Below are 17,637 nucleotides of genomic sequence, written 5' to 3' on the forward strand. Positions count from 1 at the left end.
GGGGTCTCCACATGGCTGCTCCAGCACCCAGGGCTGCATAGGCGTAGGTCCAGGGGGCTTCTCCTCAGAGATGTCTTGCAGGAAGTGAGCCTTGCCAGCAGGGAATTGGTTAAGGCAGCTGCGCCCTGGTGCCACCATCACAAAGCAAGAGACCGAAGAACGAGAAAAGCGAGGCTCGCTGAGCTGTTTATCCCTCCGCCCTTCAATTAACCCCACATATGTTTATCAGCCAGGTTGATACAGTAAAATAACTACCTCAGTCAATAATACTCAAGTAAACATGGTAGTTTTTGCTTTCAGCCAAGATCCATTTGACACTGACAGTAGTATCCCTCCTTCCATGTCCTTTTCTGAATCCAGTTTGAATGTCTGGCAACTCCCTGTTGATGTGCTTCTGCAACTCTGTCTTAATTATCTTCAACAAGACTTTCTTTGCGTGTGATATCGTCATATTAGAACCCATATAAGTTTAAACACACACACACAAAATAAAACTCAGCGCCAAAGAGTCAGTTCTGAGTCATCAGGAAGGGTCATACAGCCCAGGGTATCACTGTACCTGTGAGTTTCCAAGACAGTAACACTTTACATGAGTAGACAGTCCAGTCTTTCTCCCTTTTAGCAGCTGGTGGTTTTGAACTGCTGGTCTTGTAGCTAGCAGCCAAACATTAAAGGCCTTAAAAGAATAAAAATGGAATGAAAATTAATCTTCCCAGAACTATTTGTGTTTATGCTTTGTTTCAGTTATCTTTAAAAAGAAGAGGAAGCAAAGACTTGCCAAAGTCTGAAAAGAAGGCTCAACAGACTCCTACAGAGGTATGTGTAAATAAAATTCTATTTCACAAATCACACATTGCTGAATGTGCATAATAGGCTACATTGTGAATGGAAATAATAAAGCTAAATGTTGTATATTCAATTTTGTAACTACAGACAGAGACAGTGTTCAGCATCCCATACATGTGCGAGTAAGGCTGGGCTCACCTTCCTGTTGCGATTGCTTTAGCGTCGTACATGCGTTCCGTGTGACTGTGCTCATAGTTGAGAACCGTACCCGTGGTGCTAGTCTTGTTCTTTCATCACTAATAAGGTCAATAGAACGGCTGTCTATAATTATCAGAGGGGAGAAAAGAAAGGACTGGCGAGAGAGATGGCAAAGCTCCTGCTGTCATCCGATCTCCCGAGGATGAGCCATTTTTTTATACTAGTAATTAGGGAAGCAGAAAAAGGAACGGAAAGGATAACAATAAAACAAAGCTTGCCCTCAATAAGGGCCTGTTAGGAACCATGGGAACACAGCCCCCGTAAAGGCTGCCTCTGTTTCCAAGGTGAGCAAAAAGTACTGATGGCTTTAATGGAAGGGACTTGAAAATGGAAAAGGAAAATATTTGGGACAGAAGTGGTGTTGTAGGAGATGCAGCTAAACACTTGGCTAGAGACTGAATTTTAAGCATGCATGTTGGCATCAGTAATAATTTTGTGTATCCTCTTTTATACCTGTGATAATAGTGCTAATAAAGAAATGTTTGCATATTCAAACTTTATAAAGCTGATCTCAGTTGGGGAAGGAGAAAGTGGGCCATATGAAGATGCTCCTGATACTCCTCTGTACTCTGCTCCGTGCTCTGTGCTCTCCTTGTTCCTCCACTAGAGTTGGTTTTCTCCTGATATTTGCACAAAGAACATTTAGAGCTGTCGGCATTTCTAAAATACCAGGAAGTTTCATACCAGGATCTTCACTTCTCATGTACTTTTCCTACAATGTCTCCACGTATGCTCTATCACTTCAGCTGTCTCTGTCATGTTGACTGCCTCCCTCTAAATGCTTTGCTCGATCACTTCAAGTGAGCCCCTTGAAGTCCCCACACCACTCTGTTCTGCGTGTGCTCCCTGCTCTAAAACCTTAAGTTTACTTTAATCAGCAGTTTTCTTACATCCACATATTAAGCCTCTTACCTTTAAACGAATGCAAACAAAAAACATTTCTGTCCAGTCGTATCCAACTGATAGTGGCCCTATAGGACACGATAGGCCCTGTAGGACAGCTATGGACACTATAGCACTACCCCCAGGATTGATAAGGCTGTCAAGCTTGGCCGAAGCAGACTGCCACGTTGGCCTGGTGGGTTTGACACCCAAACCTGTTAGCAGTCAAGCACTGAGCCATTCTACCACTAAGGCTCCCTGCTTCTCATGTTAAAGTTTATTTCTTTCAGCAATATTCCTTGATCCATGAATTTTACCATTTTATTCATTGTTCTGCAGACCCCCTCCTACATGTGTGCACTGTTATGCAAAAGACATCTACAGCTTTCATCAGTCTTTAAAAGGACCTGGGACTTCACAGAAGATCAGATAGATTGCAATCTACCCACTTTTATTCCATGGACATAAACTTTGGAGAAACATATAAATGTACTATAGTGACACATATAAAGTCTGTGCTATTTTCAACATACTTGGTTTAAGAAGTTACTATTTTTCAAATGTTCAATCCAGGATCTTGATCCAGACTCTTGGATATTCACTCTCACTCACTGCCAGAGTGGATGCTGACTCAAAGTGACCCTGTCAGACAGGATGTAGCTTTGGGTTTCTGAGACTGTAATCCTTATGGGAGTAGAAAGCCCCATTGTTCTCCCCGACTCATGGATAGGAGATCTGAATCAGAAAATGGACTAGACCTGATTCTGTTGCTCCATCAAGATTAAGAACCACTGATTTCTACTTACATTACAGCAGGCATCACAGTCTGTTGGAATTCTTGTTGACGCAGTCTCTCCTTCTTAGCCAAGGTCATTCTACAGGCAGAAGTCATGGTGTTTAATTTTGAATCATCACTGTCTACAGGAATGCCTGGTATTCTGCATTTGTTTAATGTGCACTTTTAAAGACTCTCATGTCCCCATTTTCTCATTTGAACCACATGAAATTACCAGCATGCTGTGACAGGCCTTGACCTACAGGAATGGTGATTTCTTATGGCTCAGTCTAATATTCAGAGAATTTTGTATTTCATTTTGATAATATACTTTAGCTTCTTTGCTCTATTCCTTACATATGACTTTCCTGTACCTCAGTTTCCTCATCTCTAAAATAGGGATCATAAAAGACATATGTTGTGAGGGTTAAACAAGTTATTATAGGTAGTATTTAAGCCAAATACAGTATACCATATTTCTTACTAGCATTTCGTCTTCAAGTTCCACATTCTTATCTTCTCATGAGCAAATCTTTAACATATACAAAATTAAGAAACAGACTTCAGAACAGTAAATATTTCGTGTGCCTGTCATCCCCTGATCTCCATCAGCAAGAGCTGCAAGTCTCCCTCACTTTCAGCACGCACGGTTATGTAATCCTCACCTAACATAACAACATTCCCTGAGGAAAGCAGGAGCTAGCACGCACTGTGCTTTTACCATAGACTGGGCATGTCCTATGAAATCGTTGGTAGAATGTTGCAGCAATATATCTGCTACTTTCATACTCAGTTATAAATGCGGCCTAAAGAATTAGGTTATGAGAGTGTAAGTCATGTCCACCTACAGAATTCCTGAACTCTTGATTTTCACGTGGTGTCACGCTTTGGGATATTTTTCCCTGAACAAAATGATCACTCTGTAGTGAATAGCATAGGGGTCATATCTGACTTCCCTATTGCCCTGAACAGACATGCCCCCAGGCTCCATCCTTCTTTACTGAATCTGACATCAAGGGTTCCTCCCATGACATTACTTTTATGTTGGATTCCATAATTTGTTGTAATGAGCACCCAAAACTCACAGACAAACCTCACAATTGTGGCACTTAGGGACGTCAATAGGCTACCACAAGTCAGGATCAGAAAATAATACGTATACCGTCATCGGTCCACAGCCACACCTCTCCTCAGCCAGCAGCCAAGTCTCTCTCAGGTCCGAAGCATCTTAGCCCTGTTTTCTCTTGGCCTCTGCCTCTGTGAGTCAAGAAGCTCTCCAACCCCTCTGTCTCACTGTCCTGTAGTCTTGGCTCTGTTGCTCCTCCTCTGCCCTACCGCCTCTGGTGTCTCTGGTCTTGCACTTGAGGCAGAGATCTGGAACTTGATTTTCCAGTGGTCCTGGTCCTTCTCTTTCTCTGCCTCTGCTCATACTTATAGGCAGGGGGGTGACAATGAAAACTGACCACTCCCTTCTATTCCTATTATACATGCCCTATTTGCATAGTCCCACCCAATCATTTGTGGGAGTTAACAGAGAAATTAATAGAAGAGCCTTGTTAAGAAATTTCTCTCCTCCACAACCCCACCCTCCATTCCCTTGATGCACTTCTCTTGACAAGGACTTTATTCCATGCAGCCCATTATCCAAGTTAATTCCCTTGGACCAAGAGTTTGCATGCATACAAGTCAACTTTTCATTTTCATTTAATTCAACCCAGTGAAGTATTATTTGACTCCAACCTGTACCTCATATTTTCACACCATTATTCTTTTGGTTAGTTTCACTCTGGAGCATTCTGCCAACATCGTTTTTTGTATTAGCTAATACAGCATTTGTTCTGCAATCAAGGACTTCCACACAGTTGTAGCCCTACCATAGATACCCACCAAACCCTAGGTTATAAAACATATTTACTAGTTTGGGTCATCTTTCTTTTTTTTTATCATTTTAGTGGGGGCTCATACAACTTTTATCACAATCCATACATACATCCATCGTGTAAAGCACATTTGTACATTTGTTGCCATCATTATTCTCAAAACATTTGCTTTCTACTTGAGCCCTTAATATCAGCTCTTCATTTTCCCCTCCTTCCTCCCTCCCTCATGAACCCTTGATAATTTATAAATTATTATTATTTTGTCATATCTTACACTTTCCGACATCTCACTTCACCCACTTTTCTGTTGTCCATCCCGCAGGAAGGAGGTTATATGTAGATGCTTATAATCAGTTCCCCCTTTCTGCCCCACCTTCTCTCCACCCTCCCAGTATCGCAACTCTCAGCACTGGTCCTGAAGGGATCATCTGTCCAGGATTCCCTGTGTTTCCAGTTGCTATCTGTACCAATGTACATCCTTTGGTCTAGCCAGATTTGTAAGGTAGAATTGGGATCATAATGGAGGGGAGGAAGTATTAAAGAACTAGAGGTAAGTTGTATGCTTCATTGGTGCTATACTGCACCTTGACTGGCTTGTCTCTTCCCCACGACCCTTCTCTAAGGGGATGCCCAGTTGCCTACAGGTGGGTTTGGGGTCCCCAGTCTGCACTCCCCCTCATTCACAATGATAGGATTTTTTTTCCTTTGATGCCTGATACCTGATCCCATCCACACTTTGTGATCACACTGGCTGGTGTTCTTCCATGTAGGCTTTGTTGCTTCTCAGCTAGATGGCTGCTTGTTTATCTTCAACCTTTAAGACTGCAGACACTCTCTCTTTTGATAGCCAGGCTCCATCAGTCAAGCATTGTTTCTTATCTGTTCACTTCTATGACCCTATACTGTCTCTTGCTCCAAACCAAACTTTTGACTTTTTCTTATTCATCTCCCTTTATTTTCTTCTCATTGGGTGACTTTCTAGTAATTAAATCATTTTCAGCCATCACTCTGTGTATTTGATACACATGCAAATCTTTGGCCTGAAATCTATATCCCGGTTGAAAGATATTGTCACCATTCTTAAAGATGGTGTTCTTAAAAGTCAAACCATATTCTTCACAGAAAACATGCCCCCCCCCTTTATCCTCTGTCCCTATTATTGGAAGCAAATCCTGCCAGGCGATGAAACTTAACATTTCAGGAGCATCTTTATCTATGGATGGGATACTAACGAATGCAACTTGTTCTTGGATTCAGTCGCATTGAATTGGAAATCCCCATGCATAGTCTCTTGTAGGACCATGGCTTCTTTCTTCCTCTGTGAAGTGGATTCTCACACCAGACCTTCGCACACGTTCCCTCTCAGCCTCCACTGTGATGACTGCGGTGCTCTCCTCTGTTCTTCGGTGCCTCTCTTTTCTGCTAGCAAGCGCTTCTAGAGGAATGGGACAAGCTAGCGCATTTTCTCCTTTAGTTTTACATCACTGGCCTGCTACTTGTCTCCTCCAGTGCTTGTTCTGTGCTCTTCTGAGGCAGCATGTGCAATGAAATGAGCATGGGCCGAAATATAGATTGGGCTCTGTGTATTTTTCCATAGTAATAAGCTGATCGAAAGCTCCTCTGCCTCATCTTTTAAAGGGCAATAGTGTTACTTAAGGCGCCCTGGTGGCCGATTGGTTCCAAGTTGGGCTGCTGACTATAAGATCAGCAGTCCAAAACTCCAGCCATTCCACAGGAGAAAAGTGAGGCATTCTACTCCCATAGATTTACAGTCTTGGCACCCATGGAGGCAGTTGTACTCTGTCCTCAAGGCTTGATCTGAGTCTAAATCAGCTCAGTGGCAGCGAGTTTGAATTTTTGTTTGAGTATTACCTGCCATAGCTGATGTGAAGACTGAATGATATATGTGAGGGTCAGGCTCTGCACACACCCAGCAGCTTTCACCCCCCCCCCCCATAGGCCTCTTCGTAGATGGGGAGGATGAGCGATAAGTGCCTGTTCTCCACTTGTTCCATCTTAGAGGCTCTGGGCCCAGTGTACTGGGCATCCCTGAAAGGAGCTTATTTTTCTCCTCACCTTCAACAACAGTGACTTCTGCTTCTTTTCTGAAGTGCATCTTAAACACAAGTGACTGTGCTGTAGCAGACAGACTATTTTATTTAAAGACGAGGCCACCAAAGTCCACAACAGTTTTTTGATTTGTCCAAAGTATATACTCAACTTAATGGCTTAAGACTAGAACATTTTGTAGGAGTCGTCTAGTCTCACTGACTGTGAAAATGTGCTTCTGGACTGTCTGTACCCACACATGCGCAAGCATAGCAACACTGTGAGGACGTCACAGGACCAGGCAGTGTTTTGTGCTTTGATACATAGGCTCGCTGTGGGTCAGAACCGACTCAATGGCTCCCAACAACACCAACGTCATCTCTGCCAGAGGAAAACAGTTGACTGCTGTGTCACCTATCCTGTGCTTTTCAATTTAGCAATAGTCGCTAGGACTCAAAGGTTGTCTTGAGAAACATGAACGGAATGCCTATGGCGATAATTTCCTTATCTGCTCCCCAGAAAGGACTGACTCTGGGCATTTCAGACTAATGGGAATACACCCTATTATCACAATGACCTACACAGAATACCTAGCAATGCCTCCTTGGATGGCCATTCCAATGTAAATCTTTTCCTGCTGAAAAGGTCTTTTAACAGGGCTTTCTGCCTCTGCAAAAAATTAGTCTCAGCTCTACCCTGTCCTATAAGGTTCCCTATTAGTCACCATTGACTCCACAGCAGTGAGGTTGGTTTAGAGCAGACTAGAGAGCAGATTATGTTCTGTAAGGCAAATGATAATGAACCTGAGCATGGTGCCAGTTAGAACTGAATTAGCTGTGTGACCTTGACCTTCTAGCTTCCTTAAACCAGAGATTTTAATGTTTACTCTGCACATTAAATTAAGTGATATGTGTCAATAATTTCACATCATTTGGTCCAAAGTACATCCTCAATAAATGACACTGATTGCAAACTCACCATATCATCTTTCCAGGATATAAGTTTCTATTAATTAGTTAGAAACATTCGAACCATGTGAAACAGCCAGGCAAACACACGGAAGCAGTGCTGGTGAAGTGACTGCCAAGCAGCACAGGCAGTTTCAGCCTGTAACACCAGAGTTCTGCAAAATTAAAATAGGTGTTTCACGGTACAGCGCCCTCGCTAATTTCTTATGACTGCCTGCGATATTCATTGGAATTATGTATGAGTGGAAACTGCCTTAAAGTCTGTAAACTGTTGGCCACGGTTTTCCTTTATTTGTTCCCTGAGCTCCCCCACCCCGCCTGCTTCCTTTTGTTTTGCATTGTTTCTAGGGTGAGGTATTGTTTCAGGGAATCCTGGTGGGGCACTAGTTAGAGCATTTGGCTGTTAACCAAAGCTCCCCACTACAAATTCATCAGCTCCTCCCTGCAAAGAAAGATGTGGCAGTGTGCTTCTGGGAAGATTCACCGCCTTGGCCACCCTATGGGACAGTTCTGCTCTGCCCCATAAGGTTGCTTTGAGCGGGCTCTTTGCAGGAGTACAGACTTGGAGAAAAATGTACAGCATCCTGTTTCGAACGAACCCTTGACTCGAATTTTCGTTACAAGAAAAGGAACATGATTGTTACAGGCATCCTTTTTAGATTGTTCTTTCATCTTACATGAATATGCTCTCTAATCCCCTCGCCTTCTTTCCCCCAAACGAGGAGGACAGTGAAGATCTAAAATGCCAGCTGCAGTTCGTCAAGGAAGAAGCCGCTTTGATGAGAAAGAAAATGGCCAAGATTGACAAGGAAAAGGACCGATTCGAACACGAGCTCCAGAAATACAGATCCTTTTATGGGGATCTGGACAGTCCTCTGCCCAAAGGAGAAGCCGGGGGGCCGCCAAGCACGAGGGAGGCTGAACTCAAGCTACGGCTGAGGCTGGTGGAGGAAGAAGCCAACATCCTGGGCAGGAAAATCGTGGAACTGGAGGTGGAGAACCGCGGCCTGAAGGCCGAACTGGACGACCTGCGGGGCGAGGACTTCAACGGCTCGGCCAACCCCCTCCTGCGCGAGCAGAGCGAGTCCTTGTCGGAGCTGCGGCAGCACCTGCAGCTGGTGGAGGACGAGACGGAGCTGCTGCGGAGGAACGTGGCCGACCTGGAGGAGCAGAACAAGCGCATTACGGCGGAGCTCAACAAGTACAAGTACAAGTCGGCGGGCCACGACAGCGCGCGACACCACGACAGCGCCAAGACGGAGGCCCTGCAGGAGGAGCTGAAGGCGGCGCGCCTGCAGATCAACGAGCTCAGCGGCAAGGTCATGCAGCTGCAGTACGAGAACCGCGTGCTCATGTCCAACATGCAGCGCTACGACCTGGCCTCGCACCTGGGCATCCGCGGCAGCCCCCGCGACAGCGACGCCGAGAGCGACGCGGGCAAGAAGGAGAGCGAGGACGACGCGCGGCCGCCGCACCGCAAGCGCGAAGGGCCCATCGGCGGCGAGAGCGACTCGGAGGAGGTGCGCAACATCCGCTGCCTCACGCCCACCCGCTCCTTCTACCCGGCGGCGCCCGGGCCCTGGCCCAAGAGCTTCTCCGACCGGCAGCAGCTGAAGGACATCCGCTCGGAGGCCGAGCGCCTGGGCAAGACCATCGACCGGCTCATCGCCGACACGAGCACCATCATCACCGAAGCCCGGATTTACGTGGCCAACGGGGACCTGTTCGGACTGATGGACGAGGAGGACGACGGCAGCCGCATCCGCGAGCACGAGCTGCTCTACCGCATCAACGCGCAGATGAAGGCCTTCCGCAAGGAGCTGCAGACCTTCATCGACCGCCTGGAGGTGCCCAAGTCGGCCGAGGAGCGCAGCGCCGAGGAGCCCATATCCGTGAGTCAGGTACAGTTCTGCCTAGTGCGAGCCTTGGCGATGGCGAGCTGGCCCGCGGAGCTGCGCTCGCTGGTGGGGCGGCCCCAGCACCCCCTCCAGGCCCCGCTTGCGGGAAGGGTTCTGGCTGGGCGCTGAAGCCCACCGTGTGCCCGTTCTTTTACACTGCCCCTTCTCCAGCTTTTTGTCACTGGACCACTTTTAATGATTCTCCCCTGTCCCCTGTCTCCCTGTTTTTTTGGGGGGTGTGTAAAGATGAAAGGTTGTTTGAAACTTCTTATCTTTAGAAAGCCAACACTTCCTATATTACCCTAACTACTTGTTCAACAGATCAAGCTGCAAGGAGACTGAATGGCAATCTTCGTTTGTAAATTTGTAGTCTCCCCAACAAGATATAAGATGAGGTTAAGCCAACAAAATCGATGCAGAGCTACTGATGAGATGTAGGAAGCCGTGCTGCAAGAGAGATGACGTTGTGTCTAAGGCCCCACCAAAAGGAGCAAATGGAAGAGTGTCTCACTACAGGTTAAAGTAGCATGGTCGTTCTTCCTAGAGAAAATCATTGTCCACTCACTCCATGGTGGAGAAGCTTAGGAGCCGGGAAAGAGCGTTACAGTGTAACTCAAAGAGGACAACACTCATTCTACCATCTGTGGGAAATAGTAGCACAATTGCAGGAACAGGGAAGACTAGCATTTTCCCTTCATCCTGGTTTGTAGAGGCACACCTGATGAATTGGACTGAGCTGCTCTGGCCAGGTATGGGGGCCACTTCAACACCGATGTGCTTTGCCAGTCAACCACATAAGAAACCAAACAGGCATTGCTTCACCTCTGCTAGCATGGTGCTCGCTGCCCATTGGGGAACCAAGGAAAGAACAACAGCATGCATGGCTTTGAAGGAGATGCAAGGCGCTGATGTTTAACAATCAGCTTAGAAGTAGGGGTGGGACGGAGATGAACTGCCTGCTAGTAGCCACAGAGACATGCTGTGGTTCTGTTACTTATTTATCTTGCACGCTTCTCTGCTTTGCTATGGGAAAAAATTTAGTTTGATGATATAACTTGTTGCCAATTTCTTGAATAATGTGGGCATATGTTTTTTATATTTTATTCTCAGAGTGGATATATTAAAAATGGAAGTCAGAGTGAGAGCAAGCATCTTGGGTAATAACAGGCTGTCAGCTAGGTACCAATGGTAAATAGAGGCTTAAAGAGGGGTATTTCTTTTAAATTGAGTGAATACTGAGATTGGTTGGTATGAATTTAATTTGAAATTATTATTAATTAACTCTTTCTCTTTGCATTTACCTTCCCAGATGTTCCAGCCTATCATTTTACTTATTCTCATTCTTGTATTGTTTTCATCACTTTCTTACACTACAATATTTAAACTTGTCTTCCTTTTCACACTGTTTTTTGTGCTGTAAGTCCTTCATCATTTACCTTTCATTGTAGTATTTTTCAGTTTGTTTATTTTGTTCATCGCTCAAGACAAGCCATTAAAGAAGTTTAATTTCTGTAGTAACTAATGCCCTAAAAACACTGAAGACTGATTATTTCTTTAAAAAGACAACTCATCTTACCACTACAAAATTCTTAAAGGAGTCCAAAACTAAAATTTCAGGTAAGGAATTGTTATGATTTTATATATATTTATTTTTAACTTTTGATGTAGGTCATTCATTTTTGCTTCTTTCAATCACATCCTTGTTTGTATTCTTCTTGATAAATCATTGGCCAGATTGATAATAAAAGTCTGCTAAGTCTCAGAAAAGTTTCTGTTGATTGTTATAATAATTCAGAAGTTGAATATTCCCCAATTGACTGCATTTCCAACAAATAGATAGCTTTATAAAAACTTCTTTGCTATGAAATGATTTTGACCGCCAATTAATATGTGTGCAAAATACAGTGAATCTCAAAGAAACTTAAGTTATTTGCTGCAGTGTTGCTGGCACTCTGGCTAAAGAAGTGTGATAGTAGGCCTTAGTTCATTGAGAAAACTCAACTGTGTTCGACCAGCTTTTCAACCAAACTCGCCTTTTCTGCCTATGATTATTATGATACCTAGAGCCTTATGTTCTTCATCAGTTTTGTTGCCTCAAGTAATGCCCTTTATGATAAATTGCTTAACAGAACTTCCTCCAGACAGGAAATACATTTAAAATATGGTCTATAGTTGAAAAAGAAAAGGTAATTCTGTTGAATCCTATTGAATTCCAATCCAAGGCTAGTGGCATTTTTCTTGAGGAAAACCAATTTTCTAGGCATTAAGCTATCTCTTGAGTGACTAACCATCCCATTTCTTTCCTATATCAGAGTAGCTTGGGTAGGCTCCATGACCCCAAAGGTGCCATGTACCAAGAAAGAGAGATTGGCACTTGACCAATGAGTTGTAATGTACCGGTGCCACTCAACAGGCCGTTGTAGTGATGCACTTGTAGACAGTCACATGGTGGTAGGTATGACCATTAAAATTTCTTGTGCCCTCATCCCCACCTTACCAGGGATCGTGGGGAGGAGACGAGCCAGTCAGGTTGCAGGGCAACAACAATGAAACATACAACTTCCCTCTACTTATTAAATGCTTCCTTCCCCACTATGGTGATCCCAATTCTACCTTACAAATATGGCTAGACCAGAGGATGTACATTGGTACAGATAGGAACTGGAAACACAGGGAACCCAGGACAGATGACCCCTTCAGGACCAGTGGTGAGAGTAGCAATACCAGGAGAGTGGAGGGAAAGTTGGGGTAGAAAGGGAGACCCTATTACAAGGATCTACATATAACCTCCTCCCTGGGGGATGGGGGATGGACAACAGAAACGTGGGTGAAGGGAGGCATCAGACAGTGTAAGATATGACAAAATAATAATAATTTATAAATTATCAAGGGTTCATGAGGGAGGGGGAGAGGGAGAGAATAAGGAGCTGATATTAAGGCCTCAAATAGAAAGCAAATGTTTTGAGAATGATGATGGTAACAGATGTACAATGTGCTTGACACATGGATGGATGGATTGCGATAAGAATTGTACAAGCCCCCAATAAAATGATTTTTAAAAAGGGGAAAAATTTTTGTGCCCCAAGATAAAGACTAAAATGTGTGAAATCTTTGGTCTTCCACAAGAGTGAAATGGCCTTTTGAAACCCAGGAATGTAACTTGTAAAGGGTCACAATTAAATTTTTTTTAATTTTCTAGGCATTTCTTTTTTTTTAACCATTTTATTGGGAACTCATACAACTCTTATCACAATCCATACATACATCCATTGTATCGGGCACGTTTGTACATTTTTTTGCCATCTTCATTCTCAAAATATTTTCTTTCTACTTGAGCCCTTGGTATCAGCTCATTTTTCCCCTCCTACCCCACCATCCCTCCTGAACCCTTGATAATTTATGAATTATTATTATTTGCTCATGTCTTACACTGTCCAAAGTCTCCCTTCACCTACTTTTCTGTTGTTCATCCCCCTGGGAGGGGCTTGTATGTAGATCATTGTGATCGGTTCCCCCTTTCTCCCCCACCTTCCCCTTCCCTTCCTGATATGGCTACTATCATTATTGGTCCTGAATTCCCTGGAAAGCTGTTATCTGTACCAGTATACATCCTCTGGTCTAGCCGGATTTGTAAGGTGGAATTGGGATCATGTTAGTGGGGGGCAGGGTGAAGCATTAAAGAACTAGAGGAAAGTTGTATATTTCATTGGTGCTATACTGCACCCTGACTGGCTCATCTCTTCCCCGTGACCTTCCTGTAAGGGAATGTCCAGTTGCCTACAAATGGACTTTTGGTCTCCACTCCTTGCACCCCCCCTCATTCACAATGATAAGATTTTTTGTTCTGATGATGCCTGATACTTGGTCCTCTCAACACCTCGTGATCACACAGGCTGGTGTGATTCTTCCATGTGGGCTTTGTTGCTTTTCAGCTAGATGACCACTTGTTTGTCTTCAAGTCTTTAAGACCCCAGACAATATATCTTTTGATAGCCGGGCACCATCAGCTTTCTTCACCACATTTGCTTATGTACCCGCTTTGTCTTCAGTGATCATGTCGGGAAGGTGAGCATCATGGAATGCCAGGTTATTACAACAAAGCATTCTTGCATTGAGGGAGTACTTGAGTAGAGACCCAATGTCCATCTGCTACCTTAATACTAAACCTATAAATATGTGCACATAGATCTAGTTCCCCATCATCATATATAAATATATTTACATATGTACATGCCTGTGTTTAGATCTCTATAAATGCCCTTTGCCTCCTAGATCTTTCCTCTATTTCCTTTAACTTTCCTCTTGTCCTCCTGTCATGTTCAGCCTTTAGTTGGGTTTCATTAATTCCTCTCAGTTACTTTGCCCTTGATCAAGCCATCCTACACCCTCTTGTGATCAATTCTGGATCACTTGTTCCCTTGTCCCTGGGTTTGTTAACACCCATTTCCTTTCCCCTGCCTCCCGCTCTCCCATGTCTACCCCGCCTCCCCCCCAACCGTCAGTCCCATTGTTTTCTCCTCCAGATTATTTTCCTGCCTATCTTATCTAAGTAGACCTGCAGAGATAATAATATGCACAAAAAAACAAGACAGAGCAAAGCAACAAAAGAAAAGAAAACAACAACAAAAAAGAAAAACCTGTAAATAGCTCAAGGTCTGTTTGTTGATCTTTAGGAATGTTTTATGGTCCAGTCTGATTGGGTGCCATACCCTGGCCCCAAAGTCTACTTTTGGTATTCCCTGGGGACTTCATTGCTCTGTTCCCCCTTGCTGTTCCATTCCACAACTTAGTATTTCACAACAGTGTGGTGGGGTCAGATCAGGTGCAATTCCTGCACTGTCTCCAGTGTTGTCCCGTGTAGAGCTATGGGTCAGCATCAGTGCCAGCCAGGTGGTCCTCTCTGTGCTTTGACTGCTCTGAGCAGGAATATCATCATCCTCAAGGCTTGGTGGGCTAAGATGTTCTGCACTATCTCTTCCTCCCCTTTCATTTGCTCCCGTGTGCTCTGATCAGACATGTCCCTCTCCCCGAGCTATAGCGTCAGTGCTGTCCCCTGAAGTGAATTCTCCTGCGGGGAGAGGGGCTGCCCTCGTAGTTGGGATTGGGGGTGGGGGGGGGTCACAGTTAATTTGTAATCTTATTCCACAGCACATCCTTTTCCCTCCCTTTGAGTATTACTTTCAAAACAAGACACACTCCATGATAGCAAAAACATTCCATCTTAAATAACGTCTCACACGTTTTTATGCTTTATTTTATTTTTTAAATTTTGTGTTATTCTGTTTTGTTTGGGTTAGAGGGGTGGGGTACAGATTTTAGTGTGAGGGAAGCTTAAGTTGGAATTATTTACCAGTTTCTAACTTTTCATCCTAGAGATCTGTAAAGGTGGAAATTGATGCCAGATGGGGCTGAAATGATAAATACTATGCTTAATTTGCCTCGAGTGTTTGCCTTTTTTCCTAATTTTTATCTCAGGGATAACACCCACTTTAGAAATCAAAGTCAGTGTACTGATCCTTGATAAACCTCTATGCCACTCAAGGACCAGCTTTGGCAAAGGAACCAAAAGGAAATACTTGAGGGCTTAAATTTATCTGAGATGTTTATTGCCTTTGAAACCAAGCAGTGCCTCTCAGATCCTTAGTGGGCCTTTGGAAGTACATGGAGGTGTTTTAGAGTGTTACAATGACTGGGACACTCTACTGGTATTTATATGGAAGAGATACAAATTTATAGCTGCCTTATACAGAAAAGCCCCATAACTCAAATAACTGTCCTGCTCAAGACGCTACTAGTGCCTTGTAGACAAAGATAGTATATGATGCTCTCACTAACTTCAGAAGCTACTTTGGATAGTCCCTACCCTGTGTGGAGTGAGAAGAAACTGCCTTCAGAATGACAGATTTCTTTGTCATAATAGAAACTGGGAACTACATACCTAGATCAAACACAGAACCAACCAAAGATATCAACTGCCATTGAGTTGATTCCAAGCCATAGTGTCCCTGAAGGACAGAGTAGAACTGCCTATTTGAGTTTCTGATATTTAAAAAAATTGGGGGGGGGCATAGTCAACCTCATCTTTCTCCTAAGGAGCAGCTCGTGGGTTTGAACCACTGACATTGCAGTTAGCAGCTCAATGCACAGTCCACTACCCTACCAGGGTTCTTGTATTTAGACCAGTGGTTCTCACTCTTTAGCTGCACTGATTTTTGAGTTAGGTTCCTACCCCAGATCAATTAACTATATGAACCCAGACATTTCATTTCTTGAAACTCCCCTATCAACTTGATGTTTAGTGGAAGGTTAGGAACCATTTCTTTGGCTGTTTGAACTATCTAAAGTATGCATATGGCCCTGTCTTAATCTGAATTCTGTAGAGGAGCAAAACCATTGATGTGTATGCATATTAGGTGCTTCAAAATATTTTTGTAAAAATGAAATTAAAAGATAATGGAATTTTCCCACAAGCTTTTTGAAACCTACTCATATATGGAGAGAAATTTACTTCAAAGAAATGGCTCATAAGTTGTGGGAACTGACGAATCCAGGATTGATGGATCCGACAACAGGCTGAAGACCTCTGCTAATTCACAGGAGACCTCTGCTCATTCACAGGAGACCCCTGCGAGTTCACATGGTTGCAGAGGCTGACAGACTGAAAGCTGGCAGGCAGCTCAGGAGGTCGGCTGGAGACATCTGCTGGGTCATGTAGTTTGAAGGCTTGCTTGGAAAATCCAAACTCTGTGTATCCCTTCGCAGTCTAGAAGCCTCGACAGACTTAAGTTTCAAGGACAGGAGGTCAGGTGATGGAAAAAAAGAGAATGGGCTTTGCAGAATATCCATTAATGTATTCGAGGCAGGCCACACCCCCATGGAAATGCACCTTTCAACAGATTGTTCACATTTGATCACAAAATGGAATGTGATTACGGTGTCCGCCAGACCACAGGAAATCAAAGCCTAGCCAAACTGACATCCACCAGTAATCATCACAGACCCAATCAAGGTCGCAGTATCACAGCTCATGTGATACGAGATGTATAGGATCAGCGCTTGTCTGGGTTGGAGGAGACCTTGAAGGTCCAGCTAGTTGGTGGATGTCTGAATCCAAACCAGAGCATTTTCATCAAAAGCCTTTGCCAGAAGACCTCTGATGACAGGGCAGTTTTGTTTCACGTTGGGTGGGAGGGGGCGTGATATTAGAAAGCTCTCATTAATACAGATTCTTAAAACCAGCAAAATCAGGTAAAACAAGTGACACAGAAGAGAAATGAGGTGAATGTTGTTTGCATGCAGGGTCACATATGTACTCAGAAGCAAGTGCACGTGCACACTGCAAAGTGCACACTCAAGATGACCGACCCCGCACACCAATCCTGACAGTTTACCACCTTGTCCTCACACTGTGATCGGTGTCACAAAGTTCCTCTAGTCTGCTCCCTAGAAAGAACATGGCTTTTTCTAAATTTACCAGGAATGTGGATGCCAGTTGACTCTAGTCTTGAAACCAAGATTGGAAAAGGCATCTACAAATGCCATGAAAATGGAGCGCAAGATAGGGTCAAGGGCCTTTTGTTGACTTAAACATTCTGAATGTTTATTGTGCCCTGTATAATGGACGGGGTTAAGTTGCTGCTCTTTTTAGGACTTTTAATTAGTTGATGGGAGCAACATAGGCATGTAAACAATAACTCTAGCATGTACTCTTAAATGGCATGCAAAAAAAGGACTTGGGTCATTTTTTATTCTTGGACCACTTAGCATTTGTGGGAGAAAGATGAACCTATCTGCTCCTGTACAGATTAAATGTCTTGAAAATCCAAAGGGAAAATCCTACTCTTTCTATAGGCTCGCTATGAGTTGCTGTGGACTCGACGGCAGTGAGTCCTAGTGCACTCAATTTCTTTAAAGCCACAGTAAAACCCGTCATCCTTAGACCGGCTGATACCATAAAACTATGCAAAGCCCACCCACACTTACCGTCGGCTAGGTGACTCGAACTCATGGCAAGCCTGTAGGACCGGGGACAGCTGCTCCCCAAGACAGCGAAGGGAAGCAGATGGTCTCGTCTTCTCCCAAGGAGCAGCTCGTGGGTTTGATTGCTGACTGTGCAGTTAGCAGCCTAACACGTACCCACT

General features: G+C 44.1%; 2 protein-coding genes across 6 annotated transcripts in view; both read left to right on the plus strand.

The window, feature by feature from the left end:
• The window catches only part of MTCL3 (MTCL family member 3), a 45,707-nt gene extending 34,789 nt beyond the window's left edge, over positions 1-10,918 (plus strand). The window contains exons 5-7 of one of the 4 annotated variants that reach the window (XM_075554577.1): positions 745-816; positions 8,321-9,499; positions 10,806-10,918. In XM_075554577.1, coding sequence (XP_075410692.1) covers positions 745-816; positions 8,321-9,499; positions 10,806-10,916 — 1,362 coding nt within the window. In that variant the 3' untranslated portion in view covers positions 10,917-10,918. Of the gene's footprint in view, positions 1-744; positions 817-8,320 lie in introns of all 4 variants that reach the window. The other 3 variants (XM_075554576.1, XM_075554573.1, XM_075554575.1) reach the window with 3 other exon arrangements.
• A 10-nt stretch (positions 10,919-10,928) lies between these two features.
• KIAA0408 (KIAA0408 ortholog) overlaps positions 10,929-17,637 on the plus strand; it is a 38,881-nt gene continuing 32,172 nt past the window's right edge. For both annotated transcript variants that reach the window (XM_075554578.1, XM_075554580.1), the window contains exon 1: positions 10,929-11,113. The gene's annotated coding sequence lies outside the window, so the exon portion shown is untranslated. The remainder of the gene's footprint in view (positions 11,114-17,637) is intronic.

This window comes from Tenrec ecaudatus, chromosome 7, assembly GCF_050624435.1.
Source record: "Tenrec ecaudatus isolate mTenEca1 chromosome 7, mTenEca1.hap1, whole genome shotgun sequence".
In the NCBI taxonomy this organism is placed as follows: Eukaryota; Metazoa; Chordata; class Mammalia; order Afrosoricida; family Tenrecidae; genus Tenrec; species Tenrec ecaudatus.